Source organism: Elgaria multicarinata, chromosome 14, assembly GCF_023053635.1.
Source record: "Elgaria multicarinata webbii isolate HBS135686 ecotype San Diego chromosome 14, rElgMul1.1.pri, whole genome shotgun sequence".
NCBI lineage: Eukaryota > Metazoa > Chordata > Lepidosauria > Squamata > Anguidae > Elgaria > Elgaria multicarinata.
Genome location: NC_086184.1, coordinates 2741158 through 2765162, shown reverse-complemented (window position 1 = coordinate 2765162; position 24005 = coordinate 2741158). Strand labels below are relative to the sequence as shown.

Sequence of the window (24005 nt, the reverse complement as noted above, 5' to 3'; positions counted from 1 at the left end):
GCCAGGCCAGAGCAGCAGAAGAGAAGGTCCTCTGGGTAACAGTTGTTAATCTAGTTCAGTGGTTCCCAAACCTTTTCAGGTAACCGCCCCCTTGGTTCCACAAACTCATGCCCAGTGCCCCCCTACCCTACACTATAAAAATCATTTTTCAGAATAGAGGTTTTCAATGACCCACTAAGGAAGATAATAACAATAAAATTCAAAACAGTAACAATTAATTGAATATTTATTCAAAATCTGAAGCACCCGCAGCAGGCTTGCCGAGGGAGGGAGGGAAAAGAGAGGGAACGCCTCTGTTTTGCAGCCGGCGTGGCAGGGCACACCAAGCTGGGTATGTCTCTTCATTAGCATTTGTGTGGATTCTTCCCCTATATGGCTTGGGACCAAACTACCTTCTCCCATAAAAATGTACCTGGGTTTTAAGACCTTCTGGAGAGGTGCTTCTCGGAAAAGACCACCTCAAGCGCCCCCTGCAACCCGCTGGCCTCTTAATGCCCCCTATGCAATCCCACCGCCCCCAAGGGGGCGGTACCACCCACTTTGGGAACCACTGATCTAGTTTGTACTAGCTGAAGTAGATTCTTCCCAGAGGACCTGAGTGTGCGGGGCAGATTGTACGGGAGAAGGCGATCCCGCAGGTAGCCTGGACCCAAACCATGTAGGGAAGAAGGTGTGGGGAAACGTGGGAGAAGATGCGTGTCCTGGAAACCCCGCTTTCATTTGGTTCCACCCCCATTAGATTCCATGAATGAGGCGGGATGATGGCATGATGGAAGCCTCCCCTGGAAGCACGCTAGGCGCTTCCGTTTCCAAGCAACCAACGTCTTAGCCCTCCTTAGTGCTCTGGGCACAAGTAGGCCAGGTGATGAGTTTACCCATAGGCATCTGAGGCCACCCAGACACCAACTGTGTCTTCTTCACAGGTTTTTAGTGCACCTTAGTGACATTCTGCTCCTTCAATTTCAGAAGCGGAACTCAAAGAGAGCTCGGACAGCCCAAAGGAGCCGGATCAAGAGGTTCCGGAGAAGCCGCAGGAGCTCACGTTGTGGAATGGGCCAGGTAACTTCCCTCTTCTGCGGTGCCTCCTGCCCGCTAAACTCATCCAAACTCTTCTGGGTCATGTCAAAGTGCTGTGACCAGGGTTTGGGCGTGCCTCAGCTCAACATGGGTCGTATAAAGCTGGCTGCTTTCCCAACTCAGCATGGATCTATCTGGCCCAACCACTACCCTGGGCATGCAAACTGGCTCCCAGAGTTGCTTTCCAAAGGAAGGCTGTGAATTGATCAAGAAAGGCCAAAAGTGGAGGCACCAAACCAGAAAGAAGGCAAAAGAGAAACTGGTTCTCAATTTCTGCAAGGTGGTGTAACCCAGTATTCTCCAACTTGGTTGCCCTCCAGATGTGTTGGACTATAAATCCCAGAAGCCCCCATTCCAGGTTGAGGAATACTAGTTTAGCCTATTCTCAGGATGTGGGTGTATAAAATTGCCCCTGGAGAACGACCCTACTGACCCACCATGTGATAAATGTTCATACTTGGCACTTCGGAGAACGTTTCTCTTTTTCGGATTCCCTCCTTTGACCAATTAAAGCTCTTTTTTAAACTGATTAGTGCTTTTTGGATAATCCTGAAGGAAGGTGTCTTTTAAGAATAGGAAGACATCTCATTTAGTAATTTATAACAAGAGTCGGCAATTCTTCCGGAAGAAAGTCCATCTTTAACATTGCCTTTCCAGGTCAAATGTCAGAATATTGGCTATTTCCTGTAACAGTAACACAGCAGGGGCCCGAATGGCTTCCAAACAGAAATAAGTTCAAGAGCCATGAATACTGTGCACAATCCTGATTCGAAGCAGCTATTTTTGTTGGACTTTCCCCTGCAGGCCTTATTGATTTACAGATTAATAATTGGGCGTGCCGGTCTCCATCTGTTAATGGAAGAGTCAGGGAGTGTGTGATGAGCTGGCAAACAGCAGCTCAGCTGTACGTGATGCAGATGGGTGGAAGTGTTTATTGGATGAGAGGGACACAGAGTCACACTGTGCAGGCAGAAGGTCCCAGGTTCAATTCCCGGTAGCTCCAGGTTACGCTGGGAAATATCCTTGTCTGTCAGTCAAGGTGACTAGAACACACTAAGGTGAACCGATGGTCTAATCCAGTATAAGGCTGGCTCTGGCTCTTTCTGCCCAGGGGCAAAATTTCATTTTGGAGAAGATCTCAGGGGCCGCATTTCTGTGTTTCCCAGTGTTTGGTTAAGTGCTGGGAAGAGGACATGCCAGGTGGATTCTATGACCTTGCAAAACAGTTTTTTAACATTTGGGAATTTCACGTAAATTTCGGCATAGAAAAATACATCAAAACAAAACAGAAAAACAGCCCAAAATGCACATTTCCCCCCCTTAGGCTAAAGCACGAATATGCTGATTTTGGGGGAATCTGTGCCATTTGGTGGAATTTGCACATTTTCGCACACTTGCCCAAGTTCAGAAATAAAAATGTCTGTTGATGGGCCGGTGAGGAAACCAAAAGCGTGTGACAAACTGCTCAACATGGATGGAATGGATTTTTTTTGCAATCCGTGTCTCCCTAGCCACAAGTTAACCCAACTAGCCAAAGGCAACTGCTAGTACTGGGTCAGGCGATGAGCTTCTGTAATTGCAAAGAAACTGATGACATCACAGCAGCCCTAAGGCCATCTTCAGAGAAGTTGGCTAGTGATATTATCAAAACAAAACCACAACACGAAAAAGCGACACCTCCTCGCCCCTCCCCTTAGCCGTCTTCCGGTTTCTGGCAGGAAGTGCCCGCCAAGGTGTTTTGTCCTTCATTGTGTAATGGCATTGTTGGTTGGTCTATTACGCAAGATATTCAGGGGGGCAGAATGAGAACCACCCATTTTTCTGTCATTTTCCCTCCATTACATGACAGGAAGGTTTGAGCCTGTTACCCCAGTGGGACGTCGGCCATCTTGAAAGCTTTGGTCAAGGGAGAAAGACGTGTGTTATCCCTCGCTGTGGGGAAAGTGGGGCAAAACAAAGCGGAACCGGAGATGGCTAAATAGGTTCTTATGTCCCGTGGTGGCATAAAATGCAGGTCAACTTCACTCCCAAGGTAGGAAACTTAGGGCTCATCTACACCAAGCAGATATTCCACTATGAAAGTGGTATGAAAGTGGTATATAAAATGCAGGAGCCACACGACTGCTTTATAGCAGTATTGAAGTGCACTGACAACTGTTGGGGCCCATTGACACATACCATATACCGCTTTCATACCACTTTCATAGTGTTATATCCTGCTTGGTGTGGATGCGTCATGGGCCCCAACAGTTGTCAGTGCACTTCAGTACCACTATAAAGCGGTAGTGTTGCTCCTGCCTTTATATACCGCTTTCAACATCTAAGGTCCTCCTCCGGGTGCCTACTCCGAGAGAGGCTCAGAGTGTGGCAACGAGGGACAGGGCCTTTTCGGTGGTGGCCCCCAGACTGTGGAATGATCTCCCTGACAAGGCTTGCCTGGCGCCAACGCTGCTGTCTTTCCGGCGCCAGGTTAAGACTTTCCTCTTTGCCCAGGCATATGGCGGCACATCTTAATCACCCACATGTTTAGTTTTTTAACGGTTTTTAATGCTTTATGTGTGTATGTTCTGTGTTTTAAATTTTTTAATTTTGTATACTCGTTTTTATCTTAATTTTAGAATTTCTGTAAACCACCCAGACAGCCCTGGCTATGGGGGCGGTTTATAAGTGAAATAAATAAATAAAATAAATAATAAATAAATTTCATACCACTTTCATAGTGGAATATCCTGCTGGGCGTAGCTGAGCGCTTAGTCAGTGGAACACGTTACCTGGGGAGTGAAGTTAATTGGCCATCCATGGAGGCCGAGAGACCGTAGTTTGGCAATCCACAAAGACCAGCCCCCACCCGCCTCCCCACCCTGGTCATTTTGTAAACCTCTTTCGGTGGGCAGCGGGGAGGTGTCTTTTTCCGTGGCCTGAACATGGGTTTCTCCCAATGGCCGTTGCCTCGGAGAAACTTCTCAAACGTGTCCGCCTGCAGCGTCCAGGCCTCCCCCGCCCCCTTCCCCTCCGGCTGCGCGCTCCCTGTCCAGGAAGGGAAATGTGCGCTCACGGCCCGCCTGATATCCCCGGCCTTTCCTGGATGTGTTGGCAGGAAACATATCTGCAGCCCTTCCCCACCTCCTGCGTCTCCTCCATGGTTATCTGGTCTCTCCCACTCCAGCCCTTTGCCCTCGATGGACGGATGTGAGGCTGCTCTGCTCATCTTTGGCCTGGCCGTGTGCCGGGGTACCCCCACCACCCTCCAACCATCCTGGAGCCGGGGAATGGCCAAAGCCCCTTGCTGAAGAGCTCGCAATAGAATCCGTGTTTTAACAGTAGTTGCTTGCTCAACCCTGTACCTCTAAGGATTCCACCGTGGTACCTGTGGACCCCAGCGTGCCCACAGAAACCCCTCCTGGTTTTGATTTTCTTTCCTAAGATTTTTTAAAAATAAAATACCTCTTTAATGGGAGGGCTGGCATATGCTGCAAAGCAAGTGCCATCTTTATTTGGGTTCAGAGGGACTGTTTTGCATGCTAGAACTCACCTTTGCCTTGTAAGGGCCGTTGCTCAGTGGGAGAGCTGCTGCTTTGCATGCAGAAAGTTGCAGGGTCGATTCCTGGCATCTCCAGGTAGGGCTGGAAAAACTCTTGTCTGAAACCCCCGGAGAGCCTGTGCTGCCAGTCAGTGTTGACAATAGCATTGTGTTCCATTGCAGCCTTTAAGATTGGCAAGAGCGCCCTCTTCTGTTCCCTCTGCACACTCCGAAGAACACCCTTCCCTCTAGAGGTGTTGGACTTGAATTCCCATTATCCCCAGCTAGTATGCCCAGTGGTCAGGAATGCTGGGAGTTGTAGTCCAAAAATTCTGGAGGAGGCCAGCTGCTGGAGAGGCAATGCCTTTGGGGGTAGTTGCCTCGCAGCTCCAAGCCCCAATCTGCTGGAGGCTTAACCAAGTCTGAGCCTGAGCAGGTAGACCTCCCTTCTATCACCAGCTTGTGTGGGTGTTGACTTTTAGTGTGTGCGCGCACATGTGGGGTACTGGGGCGCAAAAAAGGGCCCGGTTTTCGAGCAAAAGAGGGAATGTGCATTTTGAACGCGCTCAGAGACACTTTCCTACCAGACGATTCCCGAGGACTGCAAAGAGTAATTCTGGTAGCCTTGAGCTTGAGACTAGGCCCTGAGGTTGAACCCTGGCTCACATTCCTGAGCCCCGAGAGTAAAGGGGGGGACGGACGCTGTTTCATCCTCCGTCTCCTCTTGCTCCTCCCCCCCTCCCCATTTCCTTGTTGGCGTTGGTTATTTGCATCCTTTATGTAAAAGAGATTTTATTATCGCTGCTGTGCAGCCCATCTCCTCTCTGGTAATTGGAGTGATATTAATTTCTGTGTGGCTGGGAGTTGATGTGAGTCCGGCGATGCCGTGCAGATAGGCTTTTCCTTTCTGTGCTAACCGCCGCGATAGGCCTTCTATCAGTCTCCAAGCAGGCACTGCACTTATCAGGAATGGAATGGGCAAAAAAAGAGAGAGAGAGAGAGAGAGAGAAAAGAAGGAAACTTTGCGCGAGCCCAAATTTCTTCTTCTTTATCTGGCAGGATCCGCCGTGTGTCAGCATTGGCAGGCTAGGAAGATGCTGCATGAAGGCCGGGGGAGGGGGAGGTGTTTTTGCTCCTGGGGGCTGTCAAGTTTTTGTCCCTCCCAAACCCTTCCTTCCCGTTAGCTCGGCAGCTCAGGGCGAACTTCACTGCCTTCTTCTTGGCTTGAGCAGAGAAAGCGCAGCCGCCGCTCAGACCACACTGAGGCACCTGTGCAGGGCGTACCTCTGCAGCCAGCATTTAGATGAGGCTGCAGACCAGTCTGCGTGGTGGGGTGAGGGTCAAAGCACACAGACCCCTTCCCTCCCTTGCCAGGGAGGTGCAGATCAGCAAAACGTGAGCTTGCCAAAGTTCTGCAAATTCCAAATGTACGCATCAGTTTTGTGCATCTTCAAAATGTACACATCCTTTCCCCATTGACTAAAGTGTATTTGTGTGCGTTAGTCAGAAGTGCGCATTGTTTCATGCACATTTTTCAGACGCGTTTTTTTGGGGGGGGGCGGGGTCCTCCAATCACATTGCAAGCTCGGAAATGTATGGACTTTGACTGCAGATCGCGTCTTAGTCCACATTCGATAGGGAAGGTGTGAACTAGGTAAATCCTGATCAGAAAGGAACTGAAACATTTCTCATACATCCCTACGCCTTGCTCATGAGCTGCTAGTAAAGTCTAAAAAAGTGTGTACAGAAGCTTCAATTGGTGCAAAACATAAGAACATAAGAAGAGCCCTGTTGGATCAGACCGAGGGTCCATCTAGTCCAGCACTCTGTTCACACAGCGGCCAACCAGCCATCGGCCAGGGATGAACAAGGCAGAACATGGTGCAACAGCACCCTCCCACCCATGTTCCCCAGCAACTGGTGCACACAGGCTTACTGCCTCGGATACTGGAGATAGCACAGTTTGGGGCATTGACAGAATCGTTCCCCCCCCCCCTCTAGAATTTTGCTCAACACTTGCGCAAAGACACAAATTAGCTAATGCCGATTAGCGCATTTGCGCTAGTGCAAATGAGTATAATTTCCCACCACCACCACCCAAAAAGTGAAAAAACAGTCTGCAAGTCTGCAGAATCCATGTAACTTGGAAGAATCGGGTCCGCTGCGGAATCCGCAAGTCGGTTTCCTAGAAATCCAAACATTTGAATCCATTGTGGATTTCTGCCACACTCTGGTGCAGAGACATGGGTGTCGCTGGGTGGGAGAGAGGAGGTACGGTTCTCTCTGCCGGGCTTCTCTCAGTGGCGTGCAACACGTCGACTGAAACGAGAAAGTCAAGGGAAGGAGAAGAAAAATGCGAGAGGGATTTCTCTCTCTCTCTCTCTCTCTCTCTTTAATCTTTGCTATGACCTTGTTCGCTGGAGGGGTCTTGGCTGCTTTAAAATTCTGATATGCAAATAGCTGATAGCTATAATCTATAATCCTCAACTTGGGAACGTTTGCAGATGTAGCTGCCCATTCCATTTGCTTCCCATTTTTACAAGCCTTGCTTGCAGGCAGAATGTGGCGGTTTCGCTTGCGGGGAGTTTTGAATTCCCCCCCACACACACACTTATTTATTTATTTTATTTATTTATTACATTTTTATACCGCCCAAAAGCCAAAGCTCTCTGGGCGGTTCACAAAAATTAAAAACTCCCCAGGTCAGATTGCCTATTTCACATTTTTGCCCTATGAGTAGGAGTGAGAGGGAAAGATGGTTGTAGGGTCTCTTAGGTTGCTTCTCAGCCTTTTCGTAGAAGGAGATCCCCAGTGGGATCGTGGTAAATTTGGAAGTGCAGGTACTCATCATGACTGTCCCTAAAGAAGAGGGCAAAATGGCAGACAGCTGTGTGGATCCATATCAACAAACCAGTTCTAGGAATTTACATCTGCTGAGAGCAGGCCTCTTGTAAAGCTAATGGAGGTAAACGTCCCATCCAAGACTTTGTTGGCCACTGGGCTAAAAGGGATACGCATCTAGAAAGACCCTTGGTCTCATCCAGCCGGGCCTTTCTTATGCACTTGCTGTGTTGCATTGGCTTGTTAACAGCCAAAAGGGAGAAAAATGAATAAACATGAGGCACAGCCGAAACTCACATATCCCAGATTCTGTGTGCTCAGAACAAACTGAACGTGTTCAAAATCATGCCTGGTGCAGAGAACGTGGGTAGGGAGACATTTTTCTCCCTCTTGATGCTAGAACCCAATGGGGTCATGTTCCATGAAGCTGATTGATGGGAGATTCAGGACAGATAAAGGGAAGGACTTCTTCACACAGCGCAGAGAATTCACTTCCACAAGATGTAGGGATGGTCACTAATTTGGATGGCTTTAAAAGGGGCAGTGGGTAAATTCTTGGAGGAGAAGGCTATCAATGGCTTCTCCTTCATTGATAGCCTGATGGCTATGTGCTACTTCCAGTGTCAGAGGCAATAGGCCTATACACACCAGTTGCTGGGGAACTGTTGCACCTGTGTCCTTCTTGTAGGTCAACACCTGGTTAACCACTGTGTAAACAGAATACTGGACTAGATGGACCCTTGATCTAATCCAGCATGGCTCTTCTTATGTTCTTATGGACAGCCTGTATAAATGACATTTCATTTATTATATTACTATCCCGCCCTGTAGCCGAAGCTGTCCAGGCAGTTCACAAAAATTAAAATCCATTCAAGTACATTACATAAAACCGATAGCACGCACAACAACATACATCCACAGCAATTCAAAGCCAGAGACTGTCCAGGACCTGATGGAAAAGACTTCTTGCATGCTGCCAAATGCCTGAGAGAAGAGGGCAGTTTTAACCTGGTGCCGAAAAGACAACAGTGTTGGTGCCAGTTGGGCCTCGTCAGGGAGATCATTCCATAAGTGGGGGGGCCACCACGGAGAAGGCCCTCATTATTGATGCAGCTTGGCACCACCTATTAGGGGGTGCTGTGTAATTTATTTTACAACTGCTATTGAGAGGAAGGGCAAGGAGCCCTGTGGGTTGCTAAAGCCACCCCCCCCATAAGGTGTGTCCTATTCAGCAAGCCCTTTGGGTTCCATTGCATACACCCCACATATCTTTCAAGCAGATAGTTGCATCCCTAAAGACTGAGTATGTGTGTTATTCTGCATCTCATGCCAAATTCCATGTTTGTGTGTTGCTTGTGTACAACCATGCAATGCCTGCAGCCCCTGCTGGTACCCTAATTCACCCCCTAACTCCACTATTTCTCACTGTTGTGATAATTTGCCGTTGCAATCATGGAGCTGTTAAGATGCCAACCTCCTTGGTCACACACTGAAGGCTGCTTCTGCTTTGGTATTTGAAAGTTCATAGGGCGTAAGGAGGGGAAAGTGGTTAAATCTGCATATCTTTGTGAATGTCGGAACTTGGTCTAAGATGCACGCTGGACAAATCTCCCAAGTCTCTACTCGTGATCAACGAGGCTACCCACAGCTTTCCTGGCCCTAAACCTGAACTCCGTTTTTGGCTGTTTAACCCAGTGGTTCCCAAAGTGGGCGGTACTGCCCCCTTGGGGGCAGTGGGATTGCATAGGGGGGCGTTAAGAGGCAAAGGGGCGACGGGGGCGCTCAAAGTGGCCTTTTCCGAAAAGCGCGTCTCCAGAAGGTCTTAAAACCCAGGGACATTTTTATGGGAGAAGGTAGTTTGGTCCCAAGCCATATAGGGGAAGAATCCACACATGTATTAATACCGTTTAAGAAGAGTCCTTTTAACTTGAATTGAAATGTTTCAAAAGCACCAAAACGCTAATGAAGAGACATGCCCTGCTTGGTGTGCCCTGCCACGCCGGCCGCAAAACAGAGGCGTTCGCTCTCTTTTCCCTCCCTCCCTCGGCAAGCCTGCTGCGGGTGCTTCAGATTTTGAATAAATATTCAATTAATTGTTACTGTTTTGAATTTTATTGTTATTATATTCCTTAGTGGGTCATTGAAAACTGCTATTCTGAATAATGATTTTTATAGTGTAGGGTAGGGGGCACTGGGCATGAGTTTGTGGAACCAAGGGGGAGGTTACCTGAAAAAGTTTGGGAACCACTGGTTTAACTCAATCCCTTGCTCCTCCTTTTTTAATGTTGCTTTATATATTTTTCTTTTATTGAAATTAAGTTTTTTTTAAAAAAAGGAAACAAAAAGAACAATAGCATACATAATAATATAACAAGATCACTAAATAAACTAAAAAAACCTAAGAAATTAGCGAATTATTCATTTATTATTTATTCATCATATTTTTACCCCGCTCCTCAGCCCCCCCAAAAAAGGGTCTCAGAACATCTTATAATCAATTAGCAAAGAAGACAGTCCCTGTCTTAAATAAATAAACTAAGAAATTAACCAATTATAATTCTTCGTCTGTCACTGACATGCTGATGGGACATTGTCAGTAAAACAGTCTAAGCAGGAGCTGAGCATCTAATAAAAGAATGGAAATGCAAGTTATACAGCATATATAAGGAGTCAGTGTGCATATATGTGTATATATACATATATGTATTAGTCAGAAAAAAATATAGGCAACTGGGTTGGAATTTGATCAAAAGTTCGAAAGGTTTCAACATAGGAAATGAGCGGAAACCGTGGTGCCATAATACCTTTCTTAAAATTCGGATTCCTTGCTGGCTGCACTTGCTGAGTAAGTTTATATATAGAAATAGTCTCCTGAGTTTTATCAACTCCCCTGCTTTTTAGTCAGTTGCTTTGGGGACTTCCAGTCCCCTTTTGGAAGTGCAAACAGGGAACAGTTTTCAATGGGGAGCGGTATATAAATACTGTAAATAAATAAAATAAATAAACAGTAGCTTCAGAGGTGCCTGTAAAACTAGCCGCTTCGAGAGCAGAGCCTGAATGATGAAGTCTGGAATATTCTGCTGTTTGAATTTACCTTTGCATGGCACAGAAATGTGCAGAACTCAGAAACGTGCAGAACTCTATGCTATCTGAACGTAAATGCAAATATGTTTCCGGAATGCTACAGGAAACTTAGAGATGGAGGGGTTCGAGTTAAGATATCCCCATGGTGTGCCAGGCATTGGGGACATCTTGCTACATTATTTTATTATTTATTTATTTATTTATTTATTTATTTATTTATTTATTTATTTATTATTTATACTGCCCAACAGCCTAGGCTGTCTGGGCAGTTTACAACTAAAACCATAAAATCCATAGTAAAACTTTAAAATCACATAAAATACCAGAATAAATTACAGTCCAGGGAAGGCTTGTTTAAAAAGATATGCTTTTAGGAGGCGCTTAAAAAATATGACATTTTCCGCCTCCCGAACTGCACAAGGGAAGGTTTTCCAGAGGGGGGGGTGCCACTACAGAGAAGGCCCCGCTGTTGAGGTTCTCCACGACGGCATTCTCTTTGTCTGGGAATGACATTGCTCACAGCCCCACTCTGCTATGCTCAGGTGTAGGGATGTCACAGGTGCCCCACTGGAGTAGGGAGCCTGACAGACTGCCCCCCTTCTGCCCTCCCCCGGATGCAGTCGGGTGCCTGCAGTGCATTTGCGGACCCACAGGTTGAGCACCGGTGCGGTTGACGAGTGCCCATCAGCCGTCCAACCCATTCCGGAGTCTCCATTGCGTGTGCCAGTGGAAGCTCCAGATATGACATAATTCTCTCCATTGCATAAACGGCCGTAAAGATCCCATTGACGCAACACGGAAATTGCACCATTTCTGGAGCCTACAGAATGGGGTGGGTGGCTGCCGGGTCCTCATCAGACGTTTGCCAAGCTGCTGAAGAAGCTCGCATGGTGTGCAAGCAGGTGCGAGCAGCAGCGGCGAGGCGAGCATCCCATGAGTCACCAGGGTGAGTTTGCCCATCCCTACTCGGGAGGGCTGTTTCATGGAGGGGAGAGTTATAAAATGAAATTCTATGGATATTTAAGGCTGGGAATCTTCACCGCCACCCCGAATTTCTGAACATCATCAACACCGATCAATCATTTCCCCTTCTTGAAATTAAGCCAGGCTTCCCCTACCAGGCGCCCTCTAAATGTGCTGGATGACAACTCTCACCATGCCCAGCCAGCCAACCTGCCCGATGGACGTGGGGATGATAGGACTTGTAGTCTGACACATCTAGAAGGCGGCAAGTTGAGAAAAGCAAGCGGATTTGCGCATTGTGCTACAACCCCCAAGATTCCCTCTCTATTGGCTATGCTGATTAGGACTGATGGAATCTGTCGGTCAAAACATCTGGAGGACCACAAGTTGCCCACCCCTGCTGTATCACTTGACCGCCTGGGAGGGGGAGGGGGAGGCTTGTGCAGCCAAAGATGATTTGCGCACGCCAGAGACACAAGGCTCAGAGCCTGGAGAATGGCGTCTCCCCACACACTCCCGGGCTGGGCCTCTTCAACGAGTGGGGAGCTGCAGTGGGCCGCTGGGTGCGGAGCCTATTACAAGCCCACGTCCGGATCGATCCGTGTATCGTTGCAAAGGTCCCTCTTCCCCAGGCGGCATCTCCCGCGCTGAGCGATGTTCCGTGCCGTGCCGATAGATCAAGCCCCAACCCCCCGGCCGCTTCATCAGAGCGACCGATGGGCGCTTCGGAATACCAAACAGGCCCTTTAACAGGGGGAGAAATAATTGGAACGTGTCGCGACGCCTTCCCGACCTGTAACTCTGGGCTGTGTTTTATTGTCCCATTTCCTTTTTATGGGCTCCTTTATTTTCACACCCCATCAAATATTCAAATAGATCGGCGACCCCTCGGGTCTCTTTATGCGGGCTCGTTTGTCACCTTTTATTTCCTTTTCTCCCCCCGTAAAGAGCTTTTGCCATTAATTACAGGCACTAAGGAGCCGCCTGCCGGCTTGCCTCCTCCTTCCTTCAGTAACTTGGAAGGAAAGTACGACTTTTGAGATGGACAAAGCTTGTGTTTTCCCCTCATTCCTCACCCCACCCCACCCATAAGGTGCTAAGATATTCTTGCAAATGGGCATTACTGCATCCTCTGTACATATTGCTAACTAAGGCCTTAGCTAGACCTAAGGTTTGTTCCGGAGTCGTCCCTGCCTGTTCCCGGGATATCCTGTGTGTTATTTACTTGAACAGGGATGACCCCGGGACGATCCTGGGATAAACCTTAGGTCTAGCTAAGGCTTAAGAGTGTGTTCAGTAGCTTTATATCCCATCTTTATTCCATCAAAGTGACATGCGTAGAGTTTCTCGAATAAAACTAACCTGACCCAGACATGCTTTGCTGCAGCAAGGATGTCTCATCACGTGAGACCATATTCCTGAGTTATTTGTGGCTTCCAAAAACAACCCCAAACCTTCCAAACCCAACTTTTGTAAAGTTTCCCTGGCTGATGGCTTGGAGGTGGTTCTTCGTTCACCGTAGGTGAGCAGGGAAATGACCCTTTATAAGCTTGTGCTTCTACCATATACAGCACTCCTCATGTGGCGCAGAGCAGTAAAGCAGCAGTTTCTGCAGCCAAAACTCTCCCCACGGCCTGAGTTCGATCCCAGCAGAAGCTGGTTACAGGCAGCCGGCTCAGGTCGACTCGGCCTTCCATCCTTCCAAGGTCGGTAAAATGAGTACCCAGCTAGCTGGGGAAAAGTAATAATGGCCGGGGAAGGCAACAGCAAACCACCCCGTTATAAGGCCTGCCAAGAAAATGTCAGCGAAAGCTGGCATCCCTCCAAGGGTCAGCAATGACTCAGTGCTTGCACGAAAGGTTCCTTTCCTTTCCTTTTGATATTGTTGGGCACAATGTAGCCAGTGTTAAGCACTGTCAGATTGGGCTATTGCCTAATTAATTGTACGAGTTTGAGATGATCAATTTAATTAATCGATTAAATCTTCATATTTATTTATTAATTAAATTTATATACTGCCCCATAGCCGAAGCTCTCTGGGCAGTTTACAAAAGTTAAAAACAGTGAACATTAAAAAAGTATATAAAGTTTTAAACCATCAGAAACATAAAAACAACAGTATAAAACAACAGTATCCATTTAAACAACAATAGTTCTGGGATCTATTAAACAAACAAACAAACTCAGCATATGTTGTTAAATGCTGTTAAATGCCTGGGAGAAGAGAAAAGTCTTGACCTGGCGCCAAAAAAATAGCAATGTTTGCGCCAGGCGAGCCTCATCTGGGAGATCATTCCATAATTGGGGGGCCACCACTGAAAAGGCCCTCTCCCTTGTTGCCATCCTCCGAGCTATGTTTAGATTTGTCAAAAAAAAAAGAAGCATTTCTAGAAGAGGGAAGCATGATTCCTACCTTTTAAAAGGATGGTTGCATGTATTAGAGAAGCTATAATCTCTCTCTCTCTTGTGCAGAGGGTATCTCTCCTTAAAGATTGTGCCTTCTACAGATTTTTTTAAGTAGTTAAAAAAGACAAAAAGTCTTCTTTTAAAATCTGGTGACCAAATAATCAGGCCAATTTTAGTAGTCTGAAATATATTTTAAACAGTTAATCTAATAATTGATCAATGGAATCCTGAATCCCTCCTTTTGAATCCTGCCAATTTCAAGGAGCAAAAGATAAACATCTGCTGAGAAATATTCATTTGCTTTGTTTTCCTGCTGAAATACTCAAGGGTTTGACGTTGGTGCCCTCAAATTATGTTGATCCTCCCAGGGTCCCTATCAGGAAGGTCAAGAGGGAGTGGGATTTGAACTCGGAGCTCCCAGTCCAACGCCAGCAATTTCTCCATCATGGCAAAACAACATCGTTGAATGAACTAGACTTCCTAAGGCAATTTCACACAGGGGAGAAATTCGTTTGGTTCACATTTTAATGTGAATTTGCCTAATTCTACACGTTTGCCCCAGTATGTGAGCCAAGCCTCATTTCTTTCAAAATTCGCACTGCTCCAAATTTTGGGATGAAGTTCTCCAATCAAAAAGGCATATTTTAGGACACAAAAATGTATAGACCAGTGAAAAAATTTGATAAAAATACTATACATTATATTAGAAAAATTGCAAAAAGTGTATGCTAGTCATATTTGCATCCAAAATACACATGCTATGAGAAATGTGTGCAAAAATGCATGTGAATATTCCTGTGAACTTTTTTTCTTCTCAATTAATACTTTCATTTATTTTCTACAAAAACAAGACACACTGGGATAGGTCTGACATGAAGATCTCTCTAAATGGAATATAGCCTTATGTATTTGTGGTTATTTTAGTAGTTGTATGTGTTGTGATGTAGTTTGTATAGTTTGTATTGTTTTTTTACCTTTCCCAGTGTGTCTTGTTTTTGTAGAAAATAAATAAAAGTATTAATTGCGAACTTTTTTTTTTTTTTTTTTCAAAAAAAATATTTCAAGGTTTGGGACAAACTGAATTGAAGGCTGGAAAAATGAAGAACTAAGAGAACCAGAAATGGACAGATTGTTAGAACAGGAGTAGGCAGCTTGTGACTCGTCAGACAATTTTGCCTTTAGCTCCCATTCTCGCCATTGGCTACAGTATGCTGGCTAGGGTTCATGGGAGTTGTAGGCTGAAATATCTGGAGGACCACAAGTTGCCCACGGCCAGGTTAGAGGAGAAATAAGAAGGAACCCAGGTGGATGAGACCAAGGTGGGTCCATCTAACCCATTATTCTCTGTTCCGGGAAGGCCAACCAGATGCCTCCAAGATGTCCCAAATAGGGCATGGCATCCGTAGCCCTTCCCCACACTCGCCTCTGTCCCCCAGCATTTAGGGATAGCCTGCTCCTGAACATGTAGTTTCCACAACGGCATCATGATGAGTAGCCATTGGTAGACCTCTCCTCCAGGAAAAGTCTTCTATGGAGGAAGATGCAGCTTCAACACTGAGTTTGGCCCTACCGTGTGTCTGTTAGAAGCTGGCTGTGAGCAAAGCAACTGCCTCGAAGGCTCAATCCACACTTCTGTGGCCAACTCTGGTTGCCCAGATACCCTCGGGGAGCTTGTAAACAGAAGCCTATGAGTTATGGCCGTTTCCTGGGGCTTGAAGCCTTTAGCTTACTGGGATCAAGATACTCTGCCACTGGACGGAGGGGGGGGTCTATTTTGCTGCTATAGCTAATAACTGTTCATATTGTCTGAGCCTCCGCCTGCCCCATGGGGCAACAGATGCGATCTAATTTAAAACGGCACATTCTCTTTTCCCCTCGACCTCTATTTTTGTTTCATCTTTTTCCTCCCTTTCTCTCTCTCTCTTTCCTTTTCTTTCTTTTTTATCTCTGCTGTGACTCCTGCCTGACTAATCTCTCCCTGCCTGAAGTTTTCTGTGCAAACCTCAAGGTTTTTTATCGGGCGGCGCAGGGCCCTGTGAGGTGGGACGGCCCGTTCTGATGGACAGGGCAGGGTTGGCCATGATCTTCCTGATTAGTGTGTGTGTGTGTGTTTCTTTCCCCTTCACATTGGTATGTGTGGGTGGGAAAAATTATTCCAGCTATTTCTCTTTATCACCCGTAGCAGAGTTTTACACCAGATAGTCCTATTTGTTTTAGATTACCGCGCTGAAGGGGAGGGCCGGGCTGGGCGGTGGGAGCGCATTGCATGCTGGGATAGAGGTGGCCTCTCTCCACCAAGCACATGACATTTGGTAAAACATCCAGTCACCGATCTATTCCCAAAGCGATCAGCTTGTGAGATAGTATGGTATAGTGGTTAGGGTGGTCTTTCCCAGCCCAGTGTCTCCCACATTTGTTAGACTACAATTCCCATCATTCTCATGTTGTCTGGGAATGCTGGGAATTGCAGTCTACCAAATCTGGAGAACACCGAGCTGGGGAAGCCTGGCTTAGGGTGTCGCCCTAGGGCCTGGGTTCAAATCCGCACCTAGGTATGGTACTCACAGGGTGATGCTGAGTTAGCCACTATCTCTCCCCCTAGCCTACCTCGCAGGGCTGTGGTGAAAGCAGACAAGAACCGTGCACGCTGTTCCAAACTCTCAGCAGGGAGAGCAGGATAGGGGGAAAAGCCGTGAAGGAAATCCAGTTCCCCTCTGCTCCGTACAGGCGGTGGAATCACCGTTGGACGCTGCTCCAGATGTTCCAGGTTTTAGAGGATCAGGGGGGAAGCCCTCCATGGATGCTGGGCTATAGAAACCGAGACACTGAGAAAGGGGATTTTGGGGTGGGGTGGGGTGGGGTGGAGGAGGAGGAGGAGGAGGGAGGGAGGCCAGGTGGGTCACGCCAGCACTGATAAGCGCCGGCATAAAACAGAAGAAAAGGCCGCGCGAAGTCCCTCCTTTTATTAGACACAATAACCCACACCCTGGCGGGGGAGATAGGATCACGGCTCCTTCCAGGCCTGAATGCACCACCCTTGCCGCCAGGATATGATCAGACCCTCCACAGCCCCCATCTCCCTTTTGTCCCTGCTCCTTGGAGCCGATGGTATCGAGGACCAGCCGGCCGGGACTCCAGTTTATGAGAAAATCTCTTCAAAGGGTGTGGGGGGAGGGGTGGAAATGGGGCAGGTGGGGGAGGGGAGAGGGGGGGATTGAAAAATTAATAAATAAATAAAGCCGGATTTAGAAAACGAGAAAAGCAGGGAAGAAAGGGGGGTTCTGGTAGGAAGTTCAGGTTTGGGGGCGGCTCGCGAATCAGGGGAGACGAGTTGGAAGCATAAGGCGGAGACTGGAGACCATTCGCCAAGTTACCGCTGTGTGCAGGTAACTGCTTTGGGGCTGGGTTGATGGATTGGCGTGGCCAACAGACGCCGTGTCCCGGTCCTGGAACTCCTTGCAGCTCGGGGAAGTGGGGCGCGTGCAGCAGCACCTGCTTCCCCTGTGGCTACTTGCCGACGGTAGCGAGTTGCCCTTTGGAACTGGCCATCTGCCCGACAGGGAACGGATCTCCCTAGTAGCCTGCTTGGATCTCCTCCCCTCTTGGGGAGTCTGCAATCCAAAGGGATTCTCCTGTGACAATTGTGGTCGGTTGATGGGTCTGATCGCGGTTGTTCATTCAGCGACCGCTTTGCCCTGGTTCCTGCATCACGGCCAACTTCCTCCACTTGCCGTTCTGCTGTCAAATTTTAGATTGGAAGCTCATTGGGGCAGAGATCCATCTTACCTGTTAAGATGTAAAGTGTCCTGTTCATCGATGATACTATGTATATTATTGTTAGTATTACCATATTTCTTCGATTCTAAGACGCACTTTTCCCCCCATATAAACATCTCTAAAAACGGGGTGCGTCTTAGAATCACGGGTGCGTTTATTATTTCTTAGAATCAAAGCTTGTTTTCTGTTGGTGGTACTGAAATTAGTGTGCGTCTTACAATCGATGGCGTCTTAGAATCGAAGAAATACAGTATTATTCAACTCATTCCAACCCAAAGATCACAGAATAGTGTGCAAGCTTTTGAGTTCTGCAGAACTCTTCATCAGGCTAGGCAGAAGGGGCAGACCTGAAAGCTTGCATACTATTTTGTGACCTTTTAGTTGCCTTAATATGGATGTTGGAATTTTTAATGACCAACATGGCTGCATTTGTTTGTTTAAAAACAACAGCGAATATGCGAAGACTGGAAACAATGGTCCAATCTGCACAGCATAAGGAAGCCTTTTAAAAAAATTGGTTTAACCTTTATGACTTCCTCCAAAGAATCCTGTGATTTTTAGCTTGGGACAGGGGCTGACCATTGTATGACAGATCCCCAGAATTCCTTTGCAGGATGTTTGTAGTATCAGCAATACTACAAACGAGATCTTGGAATTGTTGAAGATCGCAAGCTGAATATGAGCCAACAGTGCAATATGGCTGCAAGAAAGGCAAATGCTATTTTGGGCTGCATTAATAGAAGTATAGCTTCCAAATCACGTGAGGTACTGGTTCCTCTCTATTCGGCCCTGGTTAGGCCTCAGCTAGAGTATTGAGTCCAGTTCTGGGCTCCACAATTCAAGAAGGACGCAGACAAGCTGGAGCGTGTTCAGAGGAGGGTAACCAGGATGATCGGGGGTCTGGAAACAAAGCCTTATGAAGAAAGACTGAAATAACTGGGCATGTTGAGCCTGGAGAAGAGAAGATTGAGGGGAAACATGACAGCACTCTTCAAATACTTAAAAGGTTGTCACACACAGGAGGGCCAGGATCTCTTCTCGATCCTCCCAGAGTGCAGGACACGGAATAAGGGGCTCAAGTTAAAGGAAGCCAGATTCCAGCTGGACATCAGGAAAAGCTTCCTGACTGTTAGAGCAGTACAACAACGGAATCAGTTACCTAGGGAGGTGGTGGTCTCTCCCACACTAGAGGCCTTCAAGAGGCAGCTGGACAACCATCTGTCAGGGATGCTTTAGGGTGGATTCCTGCATTGAGCAGGGGGTTGGACTCGATGGCCTTGTAGGCCCCTTCCAACTCTGCTATTCTATGATTCTATGATGTTGTGCCTGACAGGTTTGGGGCTGGTTTATGTTTGCAGTGTCAGATGTTCCCTTTCCAATTGGATTGATTTTTTTTTTTTGCCCCTGCATGGTGCTGCTGCTTTAAAAAAAATTGATGGCAGCTGCCAGAAAGTTGAATTCTCCCCCCCCTTCCCCAGCTCTGCTGTAATCCACATCTGGAGGTGTTAAAATAGTCCCATGAATTGCCGTTAGCCTGCCGAAAAGGGAACGTGGCACAGGCTGTGTCTAAGCTGGGCGTAAAACCGCCCTGTCAGTTGACCCTTAGCCGAAAAGCCTCGCTGTTGAGGTTGGTGGCGGATGCGGCGTTGGGGGTGGGTAGACAGGCCCGCGTGGCGGTACAGGCTTGGTAAAAGGTCCTCCATTAATGGGGTCAGGGTTTGCAGCGATAAAGATTTGCTGTTGTTAACTGTGTCAAAAAATCAATAATTCCCCAGCGATGCCTGGCTGCGATAGGAGAGGAGAAATCCCCAATAGCCTGCTAAGCGGCGGGGGCTGGGCACGAGCTGGTGGGGAGCGTTGGAGGAATGGATACCCTACGGAAGAGGAGAGAGGTTACGGGGGGTCTGCAAACTGCCCGCCACATGCCCCTCGCAAGGGAGCGATCGGTTGCCGGGGTGCCATTTTGGAACTGAGAGCAACCACAGCGGCCAGATGCCCACGCAGGGCAGCTTGGAGAATCAGCTGCCAAGAGGCTGTGGTGAGGGGCAGGGGAGGGCTCTGAAGGCAGAGGGAGGGACAGGGGTGTGGGGGAGGGTACCGTTTGGGCTGGACCTTGCCCCATCCTGCCTTGCTGGCAGTGCAGAACGACTGAGCCCGAAGCATACCAAGGTGCAACGGAGCTTTGTTCGGCATGGAACTGAAGGCAACCATAGAATCATAGAATAGTCGAGTTGGAAGGGGCCTACAAGGCCATCGAGTCCAACCCCCTGCTCAATGCGGGAATCCACCCTAAAGCATCCCTGACAGATGGTTGTCCAGCAGCCTCTAGTGTGGGAGAGCCCACCACCTCCCTAGGTCACCGGTTCCATTGTCGTACTGCTCTAACAGTCAGGAAGTTTTTCCTGATGTCCAGCCGGAATCTGGCTTCCTGTCACTTGAGCCCATTATTCCGTGTCCTGCACTCTGGGAGGATCGAGAAGAGATCCTGGCCCTCCTCTGTGTGACAACCGCGAGGCCATGTTGGCAAGCCAGAGCGACCTGCACATCTCCATCTTTCTTGAGCCACGTGCGGAGATGTTTAGCCTTCTTTTCACCACAACCACGGGCCTTTCTCCTTTGCAGTTAACAGTGGGCAGCTGGGCTCAGCGGTCTGCCCAAGGCCCATGGATTGGGATTGTGAAACCTTAACAAGGGAAGGGCAGCCCTGTTAGGATAATTTCCCTGGAGGTTTTTTTTATATATATAAGAACAAAAACAAAAAACAGTACCCCAATATGAACTCCTCGTCATTTCCTGGGTGGGCCACCGTGAGTATGGGGGCAGTCAGGAGGCCGGCCTCCCCAGGTCCCCTCCTCTTCTCCGGGTCTAATTTTAACGCCTCCATTGCTATTCCCAGTGCTGCCCCCTGATTACTTGAGCACCGGAGCTGGCAAAGCCGGGATAATCCCTTCAGCCCCTTTGGAGAGATTTTCTTTTGTGCAGGAAGGTGAAGAGTGAAGACGTCGCTCGTGCACGGCTTTTAAAACTCTCCCCAATCGGCCCTCCATCTTATCAGGCCGGTGCTATCGTGCATCATTTCGCTAGTTGAATTGTCAGGGTTTGTTTTGATTTTTTTTTTTTTAAATTCTTCTGCTTCATGTTTGCAGCTTCTTGAAGGAAAACGGTCGTTTAACAATGTGGCGGTTAAACAATGCGTTTAACAGTGCGACGGTGGAATCAGTTACCTAGGGAGGTTGTGGGCTCTCCCACACTAGAGGCCTTCAAGAGGCAGCTGGACAACCATCTGTCAGGGATGCTTTAGGGTGGATTCCTGCATTGAGCAGGGGGTTGGACTCGATGGCCTTGTAGGCCCCTTCCAACTCTGCTATTCTATGATTCTATGATTCTATGAAGCAACCCTAGCAATACGGATGGGGGCGAAATTCGCTTGGTCTGCCTTTTAATGCGAATTTACCCAATTTCGCACGTTTGAACCGATAAGTAAACCGAAACTCGGCTATCCTGAAATGTGCATATTTCTGAATTTTACAATGGAGTTCCCCAGTTTTTTTAAAAAAAAAAACATACAAAAAATATATACTATTATTATTGCTTCTTCTTTTTAATTACAATACTTCTGTACCGCTTAACATATTAAAATCCCTAAGTGGTTAACATTAAAATACAACATAAGATAAAAACAAAACAAATACTTAAAAACAGGAACATTCTAAAACAGAACCACCCAGAGAGCTTCGGCTATTGGCCGGTATAAAAATGTAATAAATAAATAAATAAATCCTGACAATAAAAAACAACATGGTAACGCACTGGTCACTGTGACAATAGACGGGTTTTCAAGAGGCGTTTAAGATTTGCCACCGTTTCTGCGTCTCGGATCCCATGCGGGAGAGGGTTCCTTTTGGAGAGGGGGGGGGGTGAACGGCACAAAAACTCTGCAACCGCCAAGTGATTGGGTAAAAGGTGGGAGGGCTGGGGAAGGGAGCTTGGCCATCTTGGAAAACCTGGGGGGCAAATTTTGCCCCGCAAAGGGCTGGGTTTAGCCCACGGCCCGGCGTTCCCCGTTCCTGCTGGAATGGCTGGTGGCGGTACATGTTTTTATCGACTGTATGTAAGCAGCTCCAGATACCCGTTTGGCTGATGAGCAAGGCAAAAATGCTTTTTATCAATAAAAAAGAATTAAGGAGGGTTTATATCTGACAACTAAATGCTAAGGGCTAGCCACACTGTCAAGCACTGCTCTGGAACTCCTGTTCGGCATCCCGTGGGCTGTTCTCAGGCCTGCTGAGCGACCCGGACTCCTCTGGGTGGCAAGGCGGTGTTCCTCCACGTCCCCAACCCTGCTGCCACGATGGCTGAGATCCGTCTGCAATGTCTGAGAGGCACCCCAGGGAACGGAAGCCTTTTCAGACGGCGTCCCTTGCCTTATTTTCCTCTTCTCTTCCTCCCCGTCCCCCGCTACACCTCCATTCCTTTTGTAACTTTATTATCGCGAGCGCACAGGCCGATACCGGCCCAATTTGGTTAATGATCCCAGAGATAAAAATTATTCCGATAACTTCCAGGCCAGCTGGCTTGCGGGAGCCAATCGGATCCCGGCTTTGCCAGGAAACTGATGGGGAGATAAGATAAGGGAGGAATTGTATTAACCTGCAGGGTGGTGAAACCGAGCGCTGGCACCACTGATCCCAAGATTAGGGGCAGCGAGACGCGCGCGCACACGGAGCGAGCAGGCGGGGGGGTGGGAGAAATGGACTTTGTTCCTTGCGATAATCTATAAGATTGTTTTGGCCATTAGCTCGGCTGGGCTGGGCTCTTATTAATAGATGCGTCATTGTGGCTTCTTTTGCTCTCTGGCTGGGGCACAGGCATGTGTGTGGGAACCTGAAAGTTGCCACATGAGGTCATAGAATCATAGAATCGTAGAGTCCGAAGGGGCCCCTAAGGCCATCAAGTCCAACCCCCCCTCCCTGCTCAGTGCAGGAATCCACCTTAAAGCATCCCTGACAGATGGTTGTCCAGCTGCCTCCTGAATGCCTCTAGTGTGGGAGAGCCCACAACCTCCCTAGGTCACTGGTTCCATTGTCATACTGCTCTAACAGTCAGGAAGTTTTTCCTGATGTCCAGCTGGAATCTGGCTTACTGTCACTTCAGCCCGTTATTCCGTGTCCTGCACTCTGGGAGGATCGAGAAGAGATCCTGGCCCTCCTCTGTGTGACAACCTTTCAAGTATTTGAAGAGTGCTATCCTGTCTCCCCTCCATCTTCTCTTCTCCAGGCTAAACATGCCCAGTTCTTTCAGTCTCTCTTCATAGGGCTTTGTTTCCAGACCCCTGATCATCCTCATTGCCCTCCTCTGAACCCCCTCTAGCTTGTCTGCATCCTTCTTGAATTGTGGAGCCCAGAACTGGACGCAATACTCTAGATGAGGCCTAACCAGTGCCGAATAGAGGGGAACCGATACCTCGCGCAATTTGGAAGCTATACGTCTATTAATGCAGCCCAAAATATTTTGGCCCCTGAGAGCTTCTCTGCCATTGAATTGGTCCCTTGGGGTGAAAGAGATTTAATACCCCTGCTTTGGAAGAACAGGGGACGAGATGGCGCCCGTTGGACAGACAGTGACACGACTTGATCTTTTGGGAACATACAACGGGGATCCACAACCTCAAAAGGGGAGGGCTTTAAATTGTGGCTATGGCTTTGCGCCACTGTAGCCGTGGACTGTCGGCTTTTGAAACACACAGAGCCCTTTGGCTCCAGGCAGTTCTTGCGTCAGCATCCATCCCATGCGGGGAGATGGGCTTGGTTTGCCCAAGGACATGGCTCTGTGCTAGTGGGCTTGATGGCCAGTTGGCAGGGAGGGGGATTGGTGGGAGAGCCTCCGTGCCGTGGTGTATTTCTGCTCTGCTGAGTTCCTGCCTTGCTTTCCCAGAGCTGCCCGCTGCCTCGGTGCTTAACGAGAGGAGCGAGTTCCTGTTCGGTCCTTTTCTGCCAAATCCGGCCGGGCCAGAGGAAGGGAGGGAGAGAAGCAGCGCTGCTTGGCTTGGCCTATTTTTGTCCCCTTGTGTCTGGAACGGTTGCCTCCTTTTATCAGTGGCTGTGTGTTTTCTCTGGTGGGGATTGATACACAGAAGATGGAGTGCGCTGACATGGAAAGTGTCAGGCGAAGGCTCTTATCTCGGAGACATGGTCTCCTGACCCAAACGCAACTGATTAGCCAGCAAGAAGCTGGAGGAGGAGAAAGGGGGGAGGAGGAGGAGGAGGAGGAGGAGGAGGAGGAGGAGGAGGAGGAGGAAGGGTGGCAGTTGGGCACAAAGGAGTTTGTTTGCCAAGCT

General features: G+C 48.2%; 1 protein-coding gene across 1 annotated transcript in view; it reads left to right on the top strand.

Moving 5' to 3' along the window:
* ZFPM1 (zinc finger protein, FOG family member 1) overlaps nt 1–24005 on the top strand; it is a 129033-nt gene that overhangs the window by 67377 nt on the left and 37651 nt on the right. Inside the window, exon 3 of the mRNA XM_063141289.1 lies at nt 967–1059. Coding sequence (XP_062997359.1) covers nt 967–1059 — 93 coding nt within the window. The remainder of the gene's footprint in view (nt 1–966; nt 1060–24005) is intronic.